The sequence below is a fragment of the Rhinatrema bivittatum genome, chromosome 3 (genome assembly GCF_901001135.1).
Source record: "Rhinatrema bivittatum chromosome 3, aRhiBiv1.1, whole genome shotgun sequence".
Classification (NCBI taxonomy): Eukaryota; Metazoa; Chordata; class Amphibia; order Gymnophiona; family Rhinatrematidae; genus Rhinatrema; species Rhinatrema bivittatum.
This window is the reverse complement of record NC_042617.1, coordinates 542,193,363-542,205,751: the sequence shown is the minus strand read 5'-3', so window position 1 is coordinate 542,205,751 and position 12,389 is coordinate 542,193,363. Positions and strand designations below refer to the sequence as shown.

Here is a 12,389-nt window from a genome sequence, read left to right as displayed (position 1 = left end):
CAGCATGACAGGGAGGGGGATATGGAGGCGCAAGGCAGAAGATTTGCCTAGGGTGCCTAATCCCCTTGCACCGGCCCTGTTTATGAATGCTAATTTTTTTCTCCTTTATCTTTTCAATTACTTTAGAAAACCACTGTGGCCTCTTTTTTTCCTCTTTCCTCTATTTACATTCCTAACAAAATGGTTAGTTGCCCTAATAATATCTCCTTTTAGTTTTGCCCACTGGTCATCTGTTTTCCCATCCAGCTAATGACTCCTTGAGTTACTACATCATTTTCAACAAAGTTAGCTTTTCTGAAGTATAGAACCCTTGCCTTTGAATTCACCTTCATCTCCTGCTAATTCTGAACCACATCATCTGGTGATCATTGAAACCCAGACTAGCATCCACTACAACATTAGAAACCTTGCTCCTGTTGGTAAGCGCCAGGTCCATTAATCGCCTCCTCCCAAGCGGCTTCTGTTACCAGTTAATGGAATAGTTCTGCCTGCAGAAAATCCAGGATCTCCTTCTGGAAGACACTGCAGCCAGGATGCCCCAGTCAACACCTGGTAGATTGAAATCCCCTAGTAATAGCACTTCACCTTTCAATACAGTATTGTGAATCTCCTCTATTAAATATCTATACATTTCTTTTCTCTTTGATGGAGGTCTGCATATTACACCAATATAAACAGAAGTTCCATTCCCTCTTTCCAGATTATCCCACAGCTCCTCCTCCTTACCTTGTAAATCCTGCAATTCTGTTGCTTTAATATTTTTTTTTTTATAAATAGTGCCATGCCTCCTTCCCTTTCTTCCTACTCAGTCACTCCTGAATAAATACTTAGCTCATATACATTGTTTATATCTTTGGAATATTTCATTGTTTCCATCATATCCCTCCCCCCCTCTTCCTCCTCGCCTCTAGGGTACTTATATTTAGGTCTTTAAATTTAACTTATAAGAGTTACTAATGATGTACATCAGGGGTGCATAATTCTGGTCCTTGAGGGTTTCCAGGATATCCCTAACTAATATGAATGAACTGATTTGCATGCAAATCTCTTTCATGTATATCCATTAGGAATATCCTGAAAACGCGACTGGGTCTTGAGATCCATAAACTGGAGTTGCCCACCCCTTGTGTAGATGTTGTAGCATTTTGATAGTCCTCCTCTAGGCTACCTCCATTCTGTTCAGGTTCCCTCATGCTTTCTGTTTAGATTTGTAACTGTCTCTCCGTGCAGGTTGCCCCAAGTACTTCATTACCATCTTAGGGATCCTTTGTGTTTATCCCATGCTTTTTTAATTCAGGTCCTGTTTTGTTCTTCACCTCCACCTCCACTGGGAGGGCATTCCAGGTATCCACCATTTTTCCTGTGAAAAATAAATTCTTATTTTGGTCCTGAGTCCCCCCCGTTGGAGCTTCATATCATGCCCCCTAGTTCCAGAGCTTACTTTCCAATTCAAAAGGTTTGGCTCTTGTGCATTACTAATACATTTCAGATATTTAAAAGTCTGTATCATATCTCCTCTGTCTCTCCTTCGCTCCAGGGTAAGTATTTTTAGGTCTCATGTCGTATGGCTTATGATGCATATCCTGCACTATTTAATTGTTCTCTGAACTTCCTTTAGCCTCCCTCTATCCTTTTTCAGATGTGGTCTCCAGAACTGAATTCAGTTTTTCAGTGAGTACAGTGGCTTTATCACCACCTTTTTACACGTATTATACCTCTCGCTATGCATCCCAGGATTATTCTGGCTCTAGTAACTGCCTTATCTCAATGCTTCACTACCTTGAGATCATCAGTCACTATTCCCTCCCACCTCTCCCCCACCGGTCTCTCTCCTGGTCGATGCACATCAGTTTCTCTCCCACCATCTCATATAATCTCCTCTGGATTTCTACAGGCAAAATACATGACTTTGCACCCTTTTGACCTGAATATCAACTGCCAAGCATTTAGGCACTCCTCAAGTTTTGTTAGATCATTTTTCATTGTGGATGTCCCCTTAGATTTTCCTGTAATTCCTTCTCATCTTTCCACAGTATCATCTCCATATAGACCCCCAGCATATTTCTGGCTTTTGCCACTGTCATGTTAAATTGTTTGACAACCTGGAAAGTAATTTTCAGAAGCCACTGGGTAAAACAGTGCTTTACCCATGGAACTGGCTTGTTAAAAAATTGTCCTCCAATATGTGGGTAAACTTATATGAGAATGTCCTGGATGAGTATAAATTTATCCGGACTGAACAAAGTCATTCCTAGGGACAGAGTTGGGGAGAGGTTTGGATCTACATGCATACCTTTGGATTTTCAAAAGTATATGTGTACATTTCCTGAAAAATCTATTGAATAAACATTAAAGAATGTGATTGTGTGTGTGTGTGTATGGAGGGGGTAATTTTCAAAGTGAAAACTGGTGCAGCTTATGTATGTAGTTGCTGACTTTGTTATGAAGGCTTTTACTAAATTACTATTCTGGAGGTCATCCAATATGATCACAGAAAGATCACTCTCCTTTTTGGTGCATAGCAGTATTTCCATCTTCTATGTTAGGGTTCTGTGCCTCAAAAGCACTTCTTTGGATTAAATCTTAATTTACAAACATCTAACCAGTCATCAGGCTTTCTTAAATCACTACTCATTTTTCTACTCCATCTGGTATATCAACCTTGTTGCGTATTTGCAATCACATTAACCTTTTCAACTTGTCCCTTTGCAATATCACTTGTAACCAACACTTTCTCTGTATGAGGGGAATTAGGGATGAGCCTCTATTATGGGGTCATGAAGATGGTGATTTTGAAACCGAACAGAAAGAACTTCAGGGCAGATGCAACAATCCACTTTACACACATTGGTTTGGGGTTCCCAAGGACTTGTATTTATTTGGGTAATCAACATCAATAAAAAATCACTGCACCAAATAATTACAAATGAGTCATTATTAACAATCAGTTCTATTTTTCCTTTGAATGGGTTTTTCCAATGGTTCTGAATTAGTTTTGTTTTGCGACACAGCTGGCACAGGGTTCACTTCATTGTGGCACACCACCAGCTTCCTATTCATCACTTTCTCTTTTCTTCTGTCTCCCCCTACCCTGCTGGTATCATCATCATCATCTTCCCTCTTCCCCCATCACTTGGCACATCACCTTTTTTTTTCCTTCTCTATTCCTCCACCCTGAGCATCATAATCACCTTCCCTTCCCTCTCCTCTAGCATCATCATCATCTTCTTCCCTTCCCTCTCCCCTACCCCCTGGCATTATCATCACCTTACCTCTTCTTTCACCTGTCCCCCCTCAGACTCTGGCATCCTCATCACCTTCCTTCTTCCTCCACTGATCTTCCCCATATAACCCCCCATCATTACCTTCCTTCCCCCTCCACCTTTCCTTCCCACCCACCCCTATCATCATCATCTTCTTCCTCTACCGCTTTTCCTACCCCCATCATCACCTTCCCTCTCCCTTTACCTCTCCCCATCCACTAGCATCATTATCATCTTCCCTCTTTCTCCACCTTCCTCCCCTCACTCCCAGGCATCATCATCATCATCATCATCACCTTCCTTATCCTTCCAACCCTATTCTTCACCCCCAGGTATCATTATCACCTTCCCTCGCACTCCACTCCTTGGCATCATCCCCTTCTCTCTCCTTTGTTCTACTTCCATCCCCTACCTCCATGGCAATCACTTTCTCTTTCATTTCCTTCCACATTCTGACATAACCTTCTCTCTCTCTCACTTCTTGGCATCATTATCATCCTCGCTCACCTTCACCCCTCTCCCAATGACTCTGGCATCATCATCACTTCACTCTCCCTCTGCCTCTCATCCCCAACCCCTGGATTCATCATCATCATCATCATCATCATCACCACCACCTTCCCTCCATCTCTATCCCCCACCTCCAGGCTTAGCATCACTTTCATTCTCCCTCTACCCCTCTTCCACACTCATTGACATCACCATTAGCTTCCCTCTCCCTCCACCCCCTGGCATTATCACCTTCTCTTTCCTTTCATTCCCGCTGGTAATTACCTTCTCTTCCTTTCCACTCTTTGCACCAGCTTTCCTCTCCCTCCCTTCCTGGCATCATCATCATCATCATCACCTTCACTCTCCCTCCACCCCTCTCCCTCGCCTCCTGGCATCATCATTACATTCCCTCTCCCTCCATCCTGGCATCATCACCTTCTATTTTCTTTCTCTTAATCCCTTGGCTTCACCTTCCCTCCCCCTTCCTCCTAGTATCATCATCATCCCTCTCCCTCTACCCCTCTCTCCATTCCCATGGTATCATGACCTACCCTCTTCCTCCATCCCTCTGGCATAATCACATTCTCTTTCCTTTCCCTCCACTCCTTAACATCACCTGCCATAGCCCTCACACTCTGGCATCATCATCACTTTCTCTCTCCTTCTTACTCCCTGGTATCATCACCTTCTCTCTCCTTCTTAATCCCTGGTATCATCATTATATTCCTTCTCCCTCTCCCTCCACTTCTTCTCCTGACCCCCTGACCCCCTGACATCATAATCACCTTCCTTCTACCTTTAACTCTCTTCCTCATCCCCTGGCATTATCAACACCTTCCCTCTTCCTCCACGCCTCCTGTCAGTCACCTTCTCTTCCCTTTCCTTCTACTTCCTGGCATCATCACCTTCTCTTTCTTTACTTCTCCCTCCATACTCCTCCCCAACAGCATAATCACTTTCTCTTCTCTATTTTGTCCACCTCCTGATATCATCTTCCCTCTCCCTCACTTCCTGGCATTATCACCTTCTCTCTCTCTCTCTCTTTACCCCCTGGCATTGTCATCACCTTCTATTCCCTTTCCCTCCATCCCCTGGCATCATCTTCCTTAGCCCTCACTCCTGACATCATCACCTTTCATTTTTTTTTTCATTTCATTTTATTAAAATTTATTAATCGCCTAACACAGACAGGCCTAGGCAATATACAATTAAAAAACATACATAATTTGAAATGTCATACATATAATCAGCCACACATTTGATAAACAAAAATACCTTTAGTTTCATAGAAACTATGATGACCAATACCTTACCTAAAGGTAAACTAAAATAAGTTTCGTGCTATATCCCATATAAATTATATCAATCACATCAGATGAGGGAATCATCTCACTTGTATGGCTCTAGAACAGTGGTTCTCAACCTTTTTTCGGCTGGGACACACCTGACAGATGGTTCTCAAGTGCGTGACACACTGAACATGTGACTGTCATGGGACAAAATATAAATATACATTCTGCATCCTCAGGAATCATGTTGACCCCCAAAAATGGGTGCAGAGCAGAACTAGGGCATTACCCGTACAGCTCACCATACAAAAAATGATATTCTGGATCTGATGACATCTCAGTAAAAGCAAAACAAACTCTCTTTACTGGCAATACCCCTCCTTATGAAAAGACAGTAATTTACCACTACAAATATTTAACCAGGCCCTAAACACTAATACACCTCCTATTGGGAAAACAGAGCATGCCAAGCTGCTATAGATAGATACCCACTCAGAAATAATTGTAAAACTATACTAATAAATGTTACAAAACAGCTGATGAACAGAATAACATCCAACAATTAAAAACTCATAAACATTAATAAAAATTGTCTAAATATCAAAATATTTCAAAACAGCAGACATCATATAATACCCAATAATTAAAATGGCAGTCAATCAAGAAAAATAAACTTAAAAAGCTACCTTTTACTTACCCTCTCCAGCAACTCTCCTACTCCTTTCCCTTGCAGACCAATAGCACTCACCAGAAGCAGGAGTGGCTGCTGAAGCTATCTCCTCACAGTCCTCTTCCTTAGGGCCCACAACCAGTCACAACCAGTCTCTGTCTCACACAGACTAGTAACTTCCCTAACTAGTATCTCTTCCTCACACACACACACACACACACACACACACACCAGTCACCTCCCTGACCAGTCTCTGTCTCACACACATCACCTCCCTGACCAGGCTCTCTCAATCACACACATGCTCTGTCATTTACATAGAATCTCACACATACTCTGTCACTTACAACCATACACACTGCCACTCCTGCACCCATTGTACCACACACACACAAGCTCTCACTCATGCTCCCAGGCACCCATTCTACCACATACACACACTGCTATTCATGCACCCATTATACCACACACACAAGCTCTCACTCATGCACCCAGGCACCCATTCTACCACACACACACACGAAGCTGTCACTCACGCTCTCAGGCACCCATTCTACCACACACCACACACAAGCTCACATGGAGCCTCTTCTCATTGTTTGGCCCAATAAACCTGGCCTCCATTTCTCAGCTGCCTCTGGCCTGACCTCCCTTGGTGCGCAGGGTCTCTCCGCTTTTCAGCCGCCAGCAGCGACGCACAGCATCTCTTCTTCCTTCGGCCCCGCTGGCATCGGCACGCAGGTCTCTCCCGTCTTCAGCCGGCGGCGCGCAGCGTGTCTTCATTCTTCGGCCCCACTGGCATCGACGCACAGTGTGTCTTCATTCTTCAGCCCCGCTGGCATCGGCGTGCAGCGTCTCTTCATTCTTCAGCCCTGTGGCGTCTTCGTGCAGGTCTTTCCACTCTTCAGCCGCCGGCAGCGGCGCGCAGCATCTCTTCATTCTTCGGCCCCGCCGGCCTGGCCTCCAGCGGTGGCACGCAGCGTCTCTCCATTCTTCAGCCCCGCCCCTGGGGAGAAGGGAAGCACAAGCGGGGCAGTGGAACACCTGGAGCTGCGACACACCTGCCAGTGCTTGGCGACACACTGGTGTGTCGCGACACACCGGTTGAGAGCCACTGCTCTAGAATACATTGTATAGCTCTAGAATACATTAAAAGCACATTGGAGTAGAAACTCTTTCAATAGGTGTTTAAATCTTTTTACATTGTCTAAGGAACGGAGTTCAAAGGGAATAAGATTCCACAGAGCTGGTGCAGCAATAGAGAATGAGGTCTCTCTAGTGAAAAACAAGTGTGTTTGATGCACTGTGGGTATTTCCAAAAGATTCAACTGAGAGGATCTTAAACATCTTACCGGTTTATAAATACGCAGCAATGCATTTGACCAATATGAAGAGTCCCCTACCACCACCCCTCAACCTCATCCTGTTACATCATAATCATCTTCTTCCTTTCCCATCCCTTTTCTCCCACACTCCTTGGAACATTCAGCTGTCCCTTTCCCCCCAATCTCCATGAACAGCAGAAGTCTATAAGCAGGCTTTCCTAGTGCTGTTTCTTCCTCTTCTGTCGGCTTTTCTCTCTACAATGGGAAATGCATGGGGCCAGCAGGTCTGGCAAGAGAACAGAGCCCCATGCAGTTTCTACTAAAGAAGAGAGGCAGAAATGGGAAAAACAGGAGCAACTTCAGATAATCCTGCTTTCTGACACCACCTCTGCCCCCAGCCCCCCTTGCTGGCGGGAGAACATCCTACAGACCAAGATGGAAAGAGAAAATGAAAGCCACAGCCGCAGCACACCTGATCTTCAGCCACTGCATTACATATATATTATTCCAATATTTGTTTCACCTGTAATCAAATAGAAGATCTAGTGAGTTAAATGAAGCATGCTTCTAAGGTTCCTACACAAAGGCCATACAATAAATGTGTGTGATAGCAACAAAGGCTATAGGGTGCATGGAACTCACTCCAAGGAAAAGAAGGTTGCCAGTAAAATCCTGGATTCAGGTCTATTTACTATCTTTTAGGGATGTGAATTGTTTTTATAACGAATTGAAATATCATATGATATTTCTCAATTCATTATATATCGGTTAAAAAGCGAAACAAACATTTTTTTCCCTCGAACCCAAAAGCGCAAACGATTGGGCACCCGATTCACATCCCTACTATCTTTTCATATGTTCATAACGCCAATGACCTTAACACACAGTAAGCAATTACTCTTATACAAGGAATGGATTAACCCTTTTTCAGCCCTTGAACAAGTCTGGGAATGACCTAATCCAGCTGGGGGCAAACAGAGAGTTCAGAGAGAATCCTAGAGTGTTATAGAGAGGAGCCAGAGTTTGGTGCAAAGGGTATAGGAAGTTGGTAGAAGGAGCTGAAAGAGACGACTTGCGGTAAGGAACAGGAAAACAAGTTCCATTAAGATACTTTCCTGCAGTAAACTGTGGGTTGTTTTAGAAAATTTGTCTGCGTTTTTGGAGTTTTCATCCACTGAGATGTTTCTTTTAAGTATGAGCAATTACTCTAATACAGGGAATGGATTAACCCTTTTTCAGCCCTTGAATAAGTCTGGGAATGACTTAGATTGCAAGCCCTCTGGAGATAGGGAAATACCAACACTACCTGAATGTAAACCGATGTGAGATCCTAGATCGAATGTCGGTATATAAAAAAAAATAAAAATTTGAGGGTTTTTTTTAATGAAAAATTACTTCAAGAAAAAGAATTTTAACTTCTTTGGTCAATCAGTCAGGATTTACACAAGAAAGAAGAAAAGGCTTCCCCGTCTTGCACCAGAAAGCACAGCCTTTTGGAGCTCCTTGGGTATCCATGTAAATGTGTGGGCAAGCTTAATGCTGATTGCTTCTTTTCTTTTGCCCCTGAGCAACTCAGAGTTTTTCTAGCCTCTATGAGTAGATTTTTGCCTCCTAATACCTAGTTCTTCAAGAATGGATTATCCTGTATTTGATATATAAAAGTGAGTAGAGTCCATGTTATTGCCTTTTCTTTAGGTAGATTTTTTTTTTTTTTAAATCAATCTCCTCATTTCTTCTTCTCCCCACCCCCTAAATGTTGTTTGGTTTATGTAATGAGAAAGAGATTCTTTAGTTCAGTTCTTAGTACCTTCTGTGAAAGCTGTGTTGGACCTCTCTGGGAGTGGGTAAATGCTGACCCTGCTCTCTGTGGCAATTGTTTGACCACGGGAACTGGGGGGGGGGGGAAGTGCCGGGGGGGGGGGAGGGAGGATTGGGATATGACAGGGTAGTAACTTCAATTGGTGAGAGGGGGAAGAGCCTGACCTCACTGGTTTTTGTCTGAGCAAGGGGTTTGTTGGGGGGGTGTAGTGACTAGGAAGACTGGCAAACAGAGAGATTACCTGGAAAGACACCTAAAGGTCTACCAAGAACATTTTTGACAGAGGCAAATACTTGAAGTCTGCAGCATGAACCATACTAAACGCCAGTAAGTTTGACTAAATCAGCTCACTTCTGAAAACTCTGCATCGGCTTCTTACATACATTAAGTGATTTTTTTTCTTGATGAGTTATTTTACTGGGATATCCTTGGGTGTTACCTGTAATTGTATTAGACCTTACCAGGATATTACTAGTGTTTAAGAGAGTAAATGGATTATGCATGACTGTTTTTCATTAAAAATTTATGAAGATTACACAACTAGAAACAAGGCAAGAGAGGAGGAACAGATTCTGAAGCAGAATCTGAGTTTATTATTCAGGTAAAAGAAACTTAATCACATTTTATAATTCAAGAGACATACTTCTATCAAAGGGTAAACTGGGCAGAAGCACAATCACTGCAGTTAATACACAGGAGAGATTGTTCTTGGGTTAATAAATAGTGGATTAGCGCCTACACAATACACTTCCAACATGTGGCGAAATTAATAACACTCAGCACATGCAAATTCATGTTGATGAGGCTATTAGGGAATCACCCGCAGTGCAAAAAAAATGTGCATCTAAAAAAATGCACATTTTTAAGCTAAAAAAATATTGGCTGTCTAGAGCAGGCATTAATTGCTGAGCACTCCAGAAAAGCAGAAAATACTGTTTTTCTGTGCATCCTCCTACTTCTTAGTATCAGTGCGATATTAAGTAGGAGGAACAAAAACTTTGAAAAAGTTTTTAAAAAGTGCTGGCGGTCAGGTTCGGAAAATGGATGCTCAGTTAACAAGCTTCCGTTTCCTGAACCCCTACCTGTGTGCCAATTAGGAAAACAGACGTCGATAAATTTGGCGTCCGTTTTCTAAACCGGTGTACAGCTGACTTTCGCAGGCTCCCTCTGCAATTGGCCCTAGCACCTCCTTGACAATGTGACCCCTAATTTAAATATTTCATGGCACCCAAGGAGGGGTGCCTGGGGGCACATTAGGAAAGCGGGCACTGAACACCCAGCGCCCGCTTTCAGCACATTTTAATTGCATCGGCCCCTCTGTATTGTAATGCTATCATCATTTACATAGGGGCCGATGCAATTCAGTGCACTCAGCCAAGCTCACTGTTTAACCTGCAGTTGTGCGCTGGTTGTGTAGGTGCTACCTTATCCGCTTAGGTAATAAGGGGATTAGCGCCTCCACAACGCGTGTCCATTGTGGGGCAAAACTAAAATTGCTCATCATCGCTCGTGAGCTCCTGCTGTCAAGGAGTGCTAGGGGCGCACAATCAACCCTAGCGCCTCCTTGACAATGTGACCCCTAATTTAAATATTGCATGGTGCTCCCTGGAGGGGTGCATTAGGAAAGCAGGAGCTGAACACATAGTGCCGGCTTTCAGTGTGGTTTTATTGCATTGGCTCCACAGTTTGGTATTTTAAAAATTTTTAAATTCTTTTAACACATTTTTCAAATTAATAGATCTAGAATGGTCTTGCTTTGACAGTTTTCGTTTTCTTACCTCTAATGCTTACAGGTACACACTAGTGGATATTTTGCGTGCCATACTGCTGTCTTTAGAGGCCATGATTGAAGATCCAGAGCTACAGGTGAATGGATTTGTATTGATCATTGACTGGAGCAACTTCACTTTCAAGCAGGCTTCCAAACTTACTCCAAGCATGTTGAGATTAGCCATCGAGGGGCTCCAGGTAATTTTCTTCCTATTTCAAAGTTTTCTTCTCCATTATTTATGCCTCAAGATAAACAGCAAATCTTCAGTCCTGTCATTTCTCTCTTTGTATGATTTTCAGACTAATGAATACTGAAAAATTGCCATGATGATGAACTAATACATATTTTATCTTTCTTGTCCTTTTTAAGAAAAATATATGTATTTCTTGATTGTATCACAATCCATGCAGTTGGTTTTGGTTCTAAACCAAAACGTTTATGGCTTATAAAACTAGATAGAGCTATTGGTCCTCACTGTTCACACAGATGCATTCCTGTGTTTGCATTTTCTTTTCTTTCATGGTTAATAGATTTTATGAAGCAAGCTATAAACCCAGAATAACATCCCTTCCAATTTAACTGACTATGCAGGAAGTTACAGGGGCATAAGTTGTCTTGTCACTGAGAGGATATATTTTTATTCAATTAAAACATTCTTTGCAGTAAGAAAAATTAATCTGTGCATATACTATTTGTCTAGGTAGATTTTTATGCAATAAAAATTAATCTTTTTAGGGGTATGCAAGCCCAAAAGTATTATTTTTGTTTTGTTTTATTTTGTTGGGAAGAAGTTCTTTTCCAAATTCTGTTCAATTAGGGATGATTTGGGATTTTTTTTCTGAATAGTGTACACTATTTGCAAATCTGCTTTTATTCAGAAACAGGGAACACTAAAAAAAAGAATTGAAAAAATGAAATGTCATGATTTTTGCTGTTTGTTGCATTTAAAAAATAACATGAAACAATATCGTTGTCATAGTGGCCCCTAACCCCTATACTAATACCTAAACCTTATCTCGAGTTACTAGGTGGGCCTCCCATAGAGATATAAATACCTATCTAGTGTGAGGGCATTGTTCAAGGGCTTTCTCTCTTTCTGTGGTGGTAGGGGCTAGGCTGGCTGTGCAGCAACTTCACAAAACTGTGAGTGTGGCCAAAATTTCCTCCACTTTTTCTCATTTGCATCCCACCAAAGGTTAATGGCATTTTTGCATGTGAAAACGCCATGTAGCACTTTGATAAATTAGCCCCTTAGCTGGATAAGTGTTATGCGGCTAAGTCAGGCAATAGCAGGTCTATATTTAGCTGCATAACTTATGTTGCTAAGTCCCAATATCGCTGCTTAGATAAGTTATCTGACTAAGTAGCACTGCCCAGATCTGCCCACTGCACATCCACCTTTTATCTGGCTAACTAGATAGCTGGATAAGTGACTTATAGGCTATCTAGTGGCTGCTGAACTTGAGTCCTACTTATCCGGCTATCTGCTGGTCAAATATAGGCCCCCACCATGTTTTGATTGAAGATTTGCCTCAGTGTATCTATAAAAAACTCTTCTGTCCCTGTATATACTCTATTCAAAATATTTGCCAGGGTCTTTGCAAACTTATTACAAATGGCAAATTAAATTCCCCATGACATATATTATAAAAAATGGGGAGGCACCAGCATTGTTGTTCATTCAGAAATTCAAGAAAGGGAAGAGACAAATTTAGGATTTGGCTACCCCTAAGCACTTTTGGTGCTTTCACCCCCGCAAC

At 42.3% G+C, this 12,389-nt stretch overlaps 1 protein-coding gene across 1 annotated transcript in view; it reads left to right on the top strand.

Moving 5' to 3' along the window:
• The window catches only part of CLVS2 (clavesin 2), a 148,969-nt gene that overhangs the window by 39,963 nt on the left and 96,617 nt on the right, over positions 1 to 12,389 (top strand). Inside the window, exon 2 of the mRNA XM_029596402.1 lies at positions 10,652 to 10,826. Coding sequence (XP_029452262.1) covers positions 10,652 to 10,826 — 175 coding nt within the window. The remainder of the gene's footprint in view (positions 1 to 10,651; positions 10,827 to 12,389) is intronic.